This window comes from Manis javanica, chromosome 10 (assembly GCF_040802235.1).
Source record: "Manis javanica isolate MJ-LG chromosome 10, MJ_LKY, whole genome shotgun sequence".
Classification (NCBI taxonomy): domain Eukaryota; kingdom Metazoa; phylum Chordata; class Mammalia; order Pholidota; family Manidae; genus Manis; species Manis javanica.
In genome coordinates, this window is record NC_133165.1 from 25,209,464 (window position 1) to 25,221,728 (window position 12,265).

Sequence of the window (12,265 nt, forward strand, 5' to 3'; positions counted from 1 at the left end):
GTCCCGGGATGTTTCCACCCGGTTTTGGGGTCCCTGTCCCTTTAAGACTTCAAAAAAGCACTCGCGAAAAGAAAAAAAAAGATGCTCGCTTTTTTTTGCCCCGGGCGCCGACCTCAGGGACCCGCCCACAGGTCTTGCTGCCGTGTTTCCCTAGTATCCAGGATCCCACGCATGCACTGTGTCTGCGCTCTGGTGCAGGTGGCTGGGGCTGGGTGTTCAGCAGTCCTGGGCTCCCTCTCCTTCCCTGCTGACTCCTTTCCTCCCGCCAGGAGCTGGGGGGAGGAGCGCTCAGGACCCGCAGTGCCGGGGCTTGTATCTTACCCCCTTCGCGAGGCGCTGGGTTCTTGCAGGTGTGGATGTGGTCTGGATGTTGTCCTGTGTCCTCTGGTCTCTATTCTAGGAAGAGTTGTCTTTGTCATATTTTCTTAGGTATATGTGGTTTTGGGAGGAGATTTCCACTGCTCTACTCATGCCGCCATCTTGGCTCCCTCACTCTTGCTTTTTAACTGCAGCCCCCACCAGAGTAACTTCCTTCCTACAAGAAATCAGCTGCAGCCAATGTGTTCTCATTCCTTAGCCTTGAAGGTACTTCTTTTAGGGTATTTGCTGCTGCCCATCATAAAGCTGAAAAAAATACTTCTGGCTCTTCCCATTTTACCTTGGAAGTTTTCCCTAAAGTGTGTCTGGCTCATTGGTTTAGAGGTGCCTTCCAGGGGGAGGCCTGAGCGCAGGGAGCAGCTGGGATGCAGAGGCACATGGCTGGCTCTCCCCGTTCCAGAGGCCCCGTTTCTCCTGGACATCACACAGCGTCCACCAAAGCAACATCTTAGGGGGAGAATGGTGGACCTGAGTCTTTTGATAGGCAAGATTAATTTTCTGGGGGAAAAGTCTGTTGTCAGATGTTGGTAAAGGCAGAGGAAAAAGGCCAGATGTCTGCATGATCAAATCCACAGAGACTGGGGCATGCTCAGGCTCAGCTTCCATGTAGCATGAGTGCTATTAGATGCTATTAGAGTGGCCGGGCACATTAGGTGGCGTATGTTTGTTGAATTACACCGGCATTAGACATGGCACAGCTCTGGGGGATCTCAGGACTGGCTGCCACGGCCCTGACCCTACCAGAACCAGGCAAGTCAGTTCATCAGGGAGATGTTTCCGTGGTGTTGAGGGAAGAGCAGGAGCTGGAGGGAAGTGAGTTGCTCTGCCGCACCTCGCTGTCACATGCGCTGTGAGGCCCAGACCTCTGTTCAGCTCTAGTCTGAACAGATGCAATTATTTGAGACGGTATAGTCTATCAACTCCTTGTCTTTGAACAGACCATGCTAGTAAGTTATATCTTCATCTGTAAGCTTGTCATTTCCTTTTACTTGTCCTTCCACATTAAATTCTTCCCAGAGGTGGTGGCAGTGTTCTGCTTCTGGGTCTGGGTGCTTGTTATAGGAGCTGCTCATTTTGAAAATCCATCAAGCTGTTCCAGTATAATTTGCACCTCTCTGAATATAGGTTGTATGTCTTTTAAAAGTTTACTTTGAAAGATAAAATATACATCCCCCATCTGCCAGCCAATAGGCAGATCTGGATTCTGAATTAAAGGGGGAAAATTCCATAGGCATATATTTTCATATATATGTATATAAATATGAATGTACTTAATCAAATATATGGTTTTATGAAAGTTATTATACAGCTTGTATGTTTAAACTCAGTGTTTCTCATATGTTCTAGGCCATCCAGAAGGAATTAGAACAGATCAAGCTAAGAACAATTAGGTAGGATGATACATGTGAATTAACATTTTGCCTTTGTTTCTCTTCTGTTGCCTGCAGTGCAGCTGCCCCTAACATCACTGATGTGTGGATGCTGTCTGCACCTGGAGTACCTGGGCTTTGTGGGGGGAGGTGCTCCCATCTGTGCCTTCTGGGAGGCCCTTGGGAGCCGTCTGGGAACAGATTGGGGTGTGAGAGGCTTGTTACTATCTGCCCTGTCTGTGCAGAGCCCCAAAGACAGTGTTGCACCTGCCTGAACCCCAACACTCAGGACTGGGTGTGCTTGGAGGGCCACCCTCAGCGCGCAGATGAGATGCCCTGTGAGAGCTTGTATCATGGTGTCGGGTGGGCTCCACACCAGGATCTCTGCTGGCACTCTTGGCATCAGAGCTCAGCCTTTGTCCCCCACCCCCATTCCCCAGAAGCAGAAGCAGCCTCTTGCCTTCTGGGACAGCCCTTTTGTATTGGGTAGTTCTCAGCAAGGCTGCTAGCCTTCTCCACCCGGAAGCTGTGGCCTTGTGCCTCCTCTGAGCGTTTCTTTGCCATCAAAGCAGCCCTTTTCCCTCAGCAGTTTGCTGGTCTGTCTTTCTCCTCATCGCCAGGTTGCTTTCCTTCTGCCCTTTTATCAGCTTCCCTAAAAGTGTGGAGTTTCTCTCAAAAAAGCTGGTGATTTTTTTTCCCACCCTGCCCTTGACCCATCCCCTCTACAGGCTACATGACAGGTGACATCTTTAGCCCTTTAGCTTTTCTTTTTCCTGAGGCTTGACCTGGGAGGGTCCAGAGGATGAGCTTTAACTGAGCATCTTTTCATCTCTGGCTCCCAGATATTTTTGTGGATCCTGTATCACAATTTTAGACCCCGTAAAGTCTTCTATACAGGTGGATGTAAGTGTTGTTATGGCACATTTTTTACTTCCCTTCCAGAGCCTTTATTTCTGTTAGAAGGTGCTTTGATAGGCTAATATGTAGATCCTAAAATGGTTGCCCTGGAGTGTCCTCTCCTGCTATGAATTATTGGTAACTCAATAACTATACCTACCTATAAACAAGTGTAAACATAATACTGCAATATTTTATAATACGCAATTCCTGCATAAAAACAGAATTGTTAAACCCTGAATCCATACATTTTTAGTTCTATTACCCCATTAGCGTGAAAAGTCATATTCAACTTTATAATGATTATTGGTAAATATTGCCTCATTTCTGAAGTCTTTTTTATAATTCAAATATTAAATAGTCTTGAGAGCAATCTTTCCCTTACCACTAAGAGGTAACCACTGTTACTAGCACATTGCTAGCCCTGCCTATGCAGTATGGAGAAAAATCTCTTTGGGTTTTGATTTGCAACTAGTGTTAAATTTCTATGTTGACATAGGACAAACTGATATATTTATAATAGTGCCTTATCTGGGAATGTGGTTGGCCTCTCCTAAATGTGTTAACTGAATGCATTCACTTTCTGCTATGTGATTTGTGACACGTGACTGCTTCGGGGTTGCCAGTGGAGTCGACGAAGACCAGCGCCTGCTCTCCGTGGTTAGGCATCTTGAACTGGAGCTGGGTCATCTGAAATCAGAATTGTCAGATTGGCAGCATTTGAAAACCAGCTGTGGAAGGCTAGATAAAATACATGAAAAGGCAAGTTTTCTCCATCTTAGTTTTATCCTAAAAAGTAAAGAAGAAACACTTGATTTGATGTCACCATTTTACATTTTTAATTCCAACTTCCTTTAAAAACTTAATTTTACTCTATTTGAGGTTTTTTTAACATTTATAATAAGATTTTAAATGAAATAATTAAAAATTCTTCTTGAGTTTCCCCCCTCTGCTACCATCACCCTCTTAACACTTAGGTCTGTACCTTCTCACAGTTTGTTCACGTGCAGATAGCACATAATTTATTTGAGGTGGGCTGTTTTTGTATGTCTTTTCAACCAAAGTAGATTCATTGCTCTGGCCCATATATCCTTATGCAAAAAAGGAAGTCTGAACATTTACAGCTGTGTGATAATGAAAGAACAGACATTTGAATGGCCAGTGTTGTCACAACAGCAGATCTGGGAAAGGTATTTGAAGTACTTGTGATAAAATTACCGCTCCTGACGCTGATGGGAGGAAGCATGGGCGATGCGTGTGAGCAGTCTCACTAAGGGGGACTGCAGGTTAAATGGACTTGTTCAGCCTTCACATTGGCAAGAATAAAAACACTGAGTGCTGACTGGGGTGGCCGGGCTGCTCTGTGGCTGCAGGGACTGCGAGTGCCTACAGCCTTTTTGAGAAAAGATCTGAGATACTACCCAGTCACAAAGACACATTCTCATGGCAACTAGCAGCCATATACTCTTAGGGCTTCTGCAGACACGAAGGCACAGATGGACACAAACAAAGTGCTGTGAGGTCAGCCCTGGAGTGCTACAAGGCTGAGGTGGCCCCATGGTTAGGGGAGTGTGGGGCAGGGTAGTGGTGCACACACATTACAGAGCTTTTCATGTGGGTGAGTTAGATCTACACATGTTGCTGTGAGGCACCATGCTTGTCCTGGGCTTTGCTCCTGTGCTCCACCCTTCATGAATAAATACATGATTGTGTGGAAATAATGCACAGGTCATCTCTAGCATACACGAATCAAGACTGAGTTTGAAAAGAAAGGAGGTCCTTTTCTGTACCCTAGCTCATGGGGGGCACTGTGAGGGCTAGTTGCAGACTAGAGGAAGGCCCTTCTTCCTTATCTCTGTGGGCACATGTTACATTTATGCTGTGCTCTTTTTTTGTCCCCGTCCTGTGATGTACTTTTGGAGGGGGTCTTAAATGTAATATGAAGGGAAACAAATTGTTGCGCTTATATTATGGATTTTGAGAAGCTGTGTGATAGATACATCAATATATCTATAAAGTGATGGTAGTGAAGGGTTGAAAGGAACAACAGTAAATTCATATTGTATTTACTAATGATTTTACCAGGTAGACGCCCAAGTCAGAGAAACTATCAAACTCATGTTTTCCGGTGATCAGCAAGATGGTTCTCTTGAATGGGTGCTGCAGAAGGTTTCTTCTCAGTTTGTGAGCAAAGATGACTTGCAGATTTTATTGCAAGATTTAGAGATGCGGATACTGAAGAACATTACCCACCACATTTCTGTGAGAAAACAGATCCCAACTCCTGAGACTGTAGCTTCTGCTATGAGTGAGGCAGGGGTTTCTGGAATAACAGAAGCGGTGAGTAGATAATGAGAAATGTTTGGAATCCATATTGTAATCAAACTGATGGTCTGGTTGTCAAGCTGGCGTAGTTTGATGTCTTGTTCTAAGAATGGTCTCACGGGGGTGTGGTTGGTATAGAGGGCTGAGTACATATGGGTTCAGAAGTCAGCGCTCGGTAAATTCTGGCTGTTGTTGGTACGGAGCTACTTGTTGATAGTACTCTGTCCCATCTATCTGGGTGACTACATGCCTTCAGAAGTCACACAAAAATCAGGCTTGAGTCCCTAATTCTAATCCTTGCTTTGTCCACATTTTACAGCACCCAGAGGCTCTTCTGGTTCAGTTTGTTGTGAGTGTGTTTGAGCGTGGGGAGAGGCACACAGGCTGTAGTACCGCCTGTCCCCACCTGACAGCCCCAGCCACCCTGATGGCCTGGAAGTTGGGTGCGGGAGTGAAGTTTCGAATTTCTGAAACACCTCCTGTACCTTTTATCCCCAAAATAGTTAACCAAAATGTTTTTACTGGAAACATCCGTCCCTACCCTGTCATTAATACGAGTCTCATCTCTCCCTCTGGCCTCTGGTGTGCGGCTCCTGTGCACTGCCTAGCAAGCACATGTCATCGTCAGCAACGCTTTGAAATTGTATTCCCAAGATAAGACTGGCATGGTAGACTTTGCCCTGGAATCTGGGGGTAAGTGACTGGACTGTAAATTTCTGAATTTGGTGGGTGTCTGTTTTATGGGGATTTAGATCTGAGAAGCTGTTACCTGCCCCACTTCAACAGTGAAGAACTTCTCAGAACTTTAAAAAATCTGAGGAAGCATTGCTCTAGGCAAGTCTTAAGTGTGTTAGTTTTAGGGTATGGACAGGTTCTACCCTAGAAGGGCTGGTGGCATGCTTACAGAACATATATCAATTGTGGGGGTAAGCCCATGTGATCAGACATGTCAGCAAAATCCCAATTTGGGGCCATTTCAGTAGCTTTTGGGTTCTTTCAGCTATATCAGAGCTTACCACCACTGGGTGAGAAAGAGAGTGTGTGTGTGTGTGTCTTTGTGTGTGCACGCGTGTGTATGTGCGTGTGCATCTAAGTACAGAAGTCCAGTACAGAAATGGATGCTGTAGCAGCATTTTTTAAATGTTTCCCGGGACTGGTGTTCTGTGATGGTAGTGTGTGTCCCATCAGGCAGTTGGGCATCAGGGTTGGAATGCCTGCTGCCCACAGGGCCTGTTCTGGGCCTCAGGAACATAGCAGTGAGCCAGAGTTCCTGAGCTCTGGGTCTCTACTCTAGTGGGGAGGCAGGTGATAGACATCAAGTAGCCAAAAATATTGGGAAAACAAAGACCAAATAAAGAGTCTGATGGGGATGCTATTTTGGTTCCTCAAAGAAATGAAGAAATTGGGGTATGTTAACTCTGAGAAGTTGGGGTACATTAACTTTGTACTACACATGCACCAGAATTTTGGGGCCAGATATATTTGAGAAGTCAGAACTGTGGTGCATTGAAGTGTTGGGGGTCCACGTGACCTCCACGTCCACCCACATCAAACTCAGGAGCATTTCTATGAAGAATCAGGTGAACGTCTGTACTAAGTGAGCTGAAGACTAAGCGACAAGCATGTCAGTTTGTCTCTGTGTTACAGAAAATTTTGTTTTCTGAACTTTAAGAATTTAGGAATTGCACATGAGGGCTTGTGGGCCAACATCATCTCTGGAGAAAAGGAGGCCTTGTTATACATTAGCACGTGAAAGAGTTGGAGAGTCCTGTGGGGCAGCAGTGGTCTCACTACTTTACCCAGTGGTTCTAGGAATCCAGATGGGAGGCCCTGCATCAGGAACCTCATCCCCAGTGGGTTTCAGGTAGCTCTGGCCCTGACTCCAGCCATTTGCCATCTTACGGGGGGTGTTAACGTTGTGTGTGAGAACTGCTGTTAATGTAAAAATCACCAAATTCTTTTAGTGTTAGGTAGGAGTTAGTAAGGCTATTAACTGTTCTCAGTGTATATTTTGTTGAGAATGACTTTAGACTATTAGGTGATTTTAGTTACATATTTTGAAATGAAGTGAATTCTGAAGAAATTGTTTTCAATGCAGAAATTTCAGCTTACATGTTAACTAATGCATTTGGGACCAGTAGGTGTCATTTTTTTCTTAGAAGTATAATTCATCCTTACAGATTTGTGTGTTAATTGATTTAGAGTTCTAATGAGGTTGAGCTGAGAGTTCTGGTACTAAGCAGAGCATTTATTAACTCTGTAAGTTAAAAAAGCAAGCACCATACTTAAGGAGACTTTTTAGAATGAGAATAAGGTGTTTTAAGTGGATAATTTAGTGGTTCAGAAATTCAGGTCTGTTGATGAGCTTGATCAAAGCTTTTTTTCTTACTTAAAATGCAAATCCCTACATTTTTGTTTTCTTACTTAAAATGCAAATCCATACATTCAGTTCTCTCCCCTGTTAAATGCACAGGCCCAAAGGTGGGGCATGAGACTGTGTTGCAGGGGCCAAATTTAGGAAGTGTTGTCTCTGTGGATGCAAACTTTTCAGGGGTTTTCATTTTTAACGCACTGCTTTTGGTTGTTGCTTCCCGAGTGAACGTGCTTGTTTTGGCTGCTTTGGCACCAGTGTCGTCCACCCTCCTCCCTGTTGAGGGGCACAGTGGACACTGGCACCTTCTTGTTCATCATCACTGAGATATGACACACGGTGTGCAGCCTGGTGGCTCTTTGTGTGTTCGCTGTGCACCCCCTCGTCTGCCCCACATCTAGACTATTTCTGTTACCCAGATGGAGACCTGGGCCCCACTGGCAGGTACTCCATCGCTCCAGTAGTTGATGACTGTCATGATATGACATTCATGATATGACATCACTTCGGCCTATTAAATAGGCCCTCTAAAAACTCAACTGCCAGGTAACACTAGTGCCCAGTTGAAGTCATTATTCTTTATCTAAAACTGAACAGAAGTGCATTCAGAGTCGCTGCCCCTATGGGAGTAGATGAGGGTGGGGGTAGGCAGTGTTTTCAGACTCCACGTTTCAGTAGGTTTAAGTCAGGATTCCTAACACAATTGCAAACTATTAACACCTTATTTGGGAAACTTAAATTAAGAATCAGCTGATCTTAGAGTAGAAGGTTCTTTGTACCAGTTAAAAACTTGAGAATATTAAAACATTACAAATAAATCTGTAGATGTATAATGGTATTAGTTCCAAGATGGTAGAATCAGATACTGAACCAGTGTAAACTCCTCTTTAAGGTGGCAGCATCCTGGGCACACGCTGTTCTGAGACCTATGAGACCAAGACGGCGCTCATCAGCCTGTTTGGGATCCCTCTGTGGTACTTCTCTCAGTCCCCCCGCGTGGTGATCCAGGTGCGTGTGCCCCATCTGGGCAGCTGCAGGGCTCTGGCACCATCCTGGCTGTTGAGGCCTTGGGTGTCAAGTACCAGTTGTGACCAACTTAGTGATGTGCCTTTTCCAGTTTTCTGTTGCGGTGTGAGATGCACAGGGACAGGCGTGTAGCTCACTGAATTCTAGTAGAGGACATTCTGTGGAACCAGCGTCAGACCAGGGAGCAGCTGTCGCAGTACCTCTGGGCCTCCCTCTCCCCTCCTCCCTCAGAGGGTGGCTGCTGATGCCTGCAGTTTGCTCTGCTAGCGTTTCCTCCACCTGGTTTGTGAGGTTGTCCCAACTGGGGCAGGTGCTGTCACCCACAAGAGGCATCCCAGTGTGAGATGACTAGTAGGCTGTGCTTTCTCCTTGTAAGACGTGCCCCGGGAGAGAAGCCTCATTAGCATACAGGGAAGCCTCACCTCCTGAGTGCTCTCCCGCCGACCCAGGGGCCTTCATCTTCCCTCTAGCCTGGCAGGCTGCTTCTGCAGGGCCTGGCTGTATACCCTCGCTGGTTCCACTTTGAAGAGAAAGGATGGCAAGTTTAAGCTGTCACATACCCATTTACCTTGCTACTAATGCTGCCTTGTTTGATGACAGCAATTGTATAAAGACAATTCAAATAGTTTCTTTTACTTGAAACATCCACATGACAGCTCCCTTTCATTTAAAACACAAGCCCAGTCTTAAAGGACTTGTGGATTGGGTTGAGCATTAAGTAGCAGTAAACTTAGAATATTGGACCCCTTGGTACTGTCCTAGTAACTGGCACCTGGCCAGCGTGACGGCATGTGGGGCCACCTGGCTTCCCTTCGCTCATCAGTGTTTGTTCCCAGCGGGCTCAAGCCCTGGGCGACATGGCAGAGCATCCCTGCACTGCTCATCGCCAAAGGCAGGTGCGCACTCCCCCCAGTAAGACAGCGCCGCCCTGGCTCGTGGCGTGTGAAGTGCTCCTCTGCCCTGGTCTGCGGTGCCAACAGGACCCCTTCCGTATTGCCTTGGGCTGCACCACTTTTGCTCTTGGCCATGATAGTTCAGAGGTCTCGGTATTGTGGATGCTCCCTGAATGTCACACCAGCCCACAGCATTGTCGCTGTTGTGCTGATTGGATCTGGTCGTTAGGAAGAAACTCATCCTTGGCTGTGTGTGAACAAGGGAGTGGGGTACAAGTCCACTCAATACAGCTCATCAGGAGAAGCCATACAGCAGCCTGAACAGGAAGCTGGACATAGGAATGGTTTGAGTGATGGCGTTGGAATAGCAGGTGATCAGCCACTAAGAAGGACAGGTTTTAGAGTCTAGGCAGGGCACCAGGAAGGTGTCTCCCCAGCCCCACCCAGGGTTTACCCAGTCTTTTTGTAGCTGCACAGCTATGGCTCACTGAACGGCTGGAAATTTGCCAGAAATCCACCCTCTGGGGTGCTGGGAAAGCTGCCCAGGATGTGTGACTCAGGAGAGGCACTCAACTACAGAAAACTCTGAGGGGGCTGCCGGGGACCCACAGCATCCCTGCAGCACCCTCTGTTGACAGCTTAGTCTGACAGCAAAGGAAATTGATTTAATAAGGGTAAGGGCCCAGGTCCCATTTTCACAGGCAGGTGAAAAGGGTGACTTTGGAGCCAAGAGGCAGTAAATTAATAGCAGGAACAGGGGACAAGCCAAAGTTGAATGCAGGCCTGTTACTGGGTCTGTCTTTGTGAAAACGCAGATAATATGCCCTTGCTCCTCCCCCACTTTATTCAGAAGGCGGCAGGCACAGCACCTGCTCACCAGTGTGACATGTCCTAGTTGGCACTGCACACAGGCTGGCACTTTACTGTGGGGTGTCCCCGGGGTACTCCATGAGGCCCATCGGGAGGCATGTGGCTCCCCTTTGCTGTCAAAAGTACTCTTACGATAAATATCCTTATGCCTATGTCATTTTGTGTGTTTGCCAGCTTATCTTGGGGATAGAATAGGGGTTAGTGGGCCGCGGGGCAAATGCATAGGCTCTGGTGCTGGGTCTGTGCAGACTGTGCCTCAGGAGGCTGTGCGTTTCGTATACTGGTCAGCAGTGTGGGACAGTGTGCCTTTCCCCTTGGCATTAGCAGCAGCTTTGGTTAGACTTTTGGGCTATTGTTAATCTGTTAGGTGAGACATGGTTACACCTGTCATTTACATTTGTATTTCTCTTATTTCATAACACGGAGCATATTTTCATGTTTGGGGACCATTTACATATATTTTTCTTTGAAACGTGTTGGTATGTCTTGTCCTTTTTTCTTTGAGGTTCTGGCTACCTTGATGTTTGTGAAACTTATGTATGTGTTGGAGAGCCACCCTTGGGATTTACAGCTGTCTTTTATCTGTCTTTGAATACTGCATATGGTTTTTTACCATGCAAAAATTCTCTTTGTATTTCAACATTACCAGTCTCTTACTGTTTCTTTTCCTTAAGTTTTTAGTATTTTGCCCTTTCCCTAGCCTGACATATATCCAGGTAACTGCTGGGCTTTCAAAGGCTCCCAGGGGTTCCTCGTGGTGAGGCTGTCCATGAAGATCCGCCCGACCAGCTTCGCCCTGGAGCACATTCCAAGGACCCTGTCGCCCACGGGCACCATCACCAGCGCCCCCAAGGACTTCGCCATCCATGTGAGTGTACTCGTCCTGGGGGGGTGGGGGCCTGGGGGGCGCTCCCTCCTCTGCATCCCACTCTGGGAATTTCCCAGAGATGAGCCTGGAAAGGCTGAGATAGCTCCATTGTGTTTCCTGGTGACGCTGTCTCAGTGCTCCCCATGTCCTATGATACTCTGAGTTGCAGAGTAAATGGTGAGGGGAACAGTCTAGTCCTTTCCCAGGAGGGTAACTTTGGGAAGTTTGTGTGTGTTGTGAGGCAGATGAAGGTAAGCTTGCCTGACCTGGACAGTTTTATTTCATCTCTCCGGTCTGTTCATCTGCAGTAGTTCTCACAGCTCTGTGATGGTGAATCTACAAGGAAGAATAAGGAGTGTGAGAGAGCACAGCTAAGGCCCCACCAGCCTCCAGGGCTCACCTTTAACGCTGTGGCATTGCTTGATCTCTTTTTCTCCCTTTAAATAATACAGTTTAGACAACACCGTTCATAAAGTCTTTGCTTCCTGCCTTAAAAAAGCAAATTTATCATATTTTTCCATGGCAGTTAACTCTTTATACACATCTTTAAGTAGTATAAAATACTGGTACATAGTTAACCCGTGTTGACCTTACCAGTTCTCCTTTTGTTGAACATTTCAGTTTTCCATATTTCAGGATAAGTGGGGCATCTTCACATCCTCCTTATTTATTTGACTGTACGCCTGAGTCTGTCCATCTTCTCAAACCAAAACTGCCCTACAAAACACTCCCTCCCCAGCCCTGGCACCACCCCCCACCCCTCCCACTTTCATCCCTGCACTCGGCTGACCATGTCTGGCTCTCCCGGCGCATCAGCTGCCCGGGGGTTCCCCTTGGCAGCGCTGCAGGCAGCCGAGGCCACTTGGGAAAGGAGTGACCCCCCACAGTCCCTGCTTCTCCACATTGGTGTGCCCGGCACCCAGCCTTCCTGCTCTCTGAGGGAACAGAAAATCCCTGCCTCACAGGATTGTTGAAACTTGAGTGACAACCTTAACACATCAGACCTGCCGCTGCTTTAACAGAGTGGCTGCCCCAGCCGGTGGGAGGGAAACACTACTGATTTGCTCAGTGTCGCTCCTGCAGGTCTTAGAGACTATGTGGCTTTGGTTTCAGGGATTAGAGGATGAGTATCAAGAAGAAGGGCAGCTTCTGGGGCGGTTCACGTATGACCAGGAAGGGGAGTCACTCCAAATGTTCTACGCACAGGTAGGGGCTGCCTCATCACGCAGACTGGTGGGTTCCCTGTCCCCTGCTGGCTCCTGCATCA

General features: G+C 47.0%; 1 protein-coding gene across 5 annotated transcripts in view; it reads left to right on the plus strand.

Annotated features, from left to right (window-relative positions):
* The window catches only part of SUN1 (Sad1 and UNC84 domain containing 1), a 65,129-nt gene that overhangs the window by 51,011 nt on the left and 1,853 nt on the right, over window positions 1-12,265 (plus strand). For all 5 annotated transcript variants that reach the window (XM_073214893.1, XM_073214892.1, XM_073214894.1 and 2 more), the window contains 7 exons: window positions 1,726-1,769; window positions 3,272-3,411; window positions 4,735-4,985; window positions 5,579-5,663; window positions 8,234-8,349; window positions 10,831-10,998; window positions 12,112-12,204. In XM_073214893.1, the coding sequence (XP_073070994.1) occupies window positions 1,726-1,769; window positions 3,272-3,411; window positions 4,735-4,985; window positions 5,579-5,663; window positions 8,234-8,349; window positions 10,831-10,998; window positions 12,112-12,204 (897 nt within the window). The remainder of the gene's footprint in view (window positions 1-1,725; window positions 1,770-3,271; window positions 3,412-4,734; window positions 4,986-5,578; window positions 5,664-8,233; window positions 8,350-10,830; window positions 10,999-12,111; window positions 12,205-12,265) is intronic.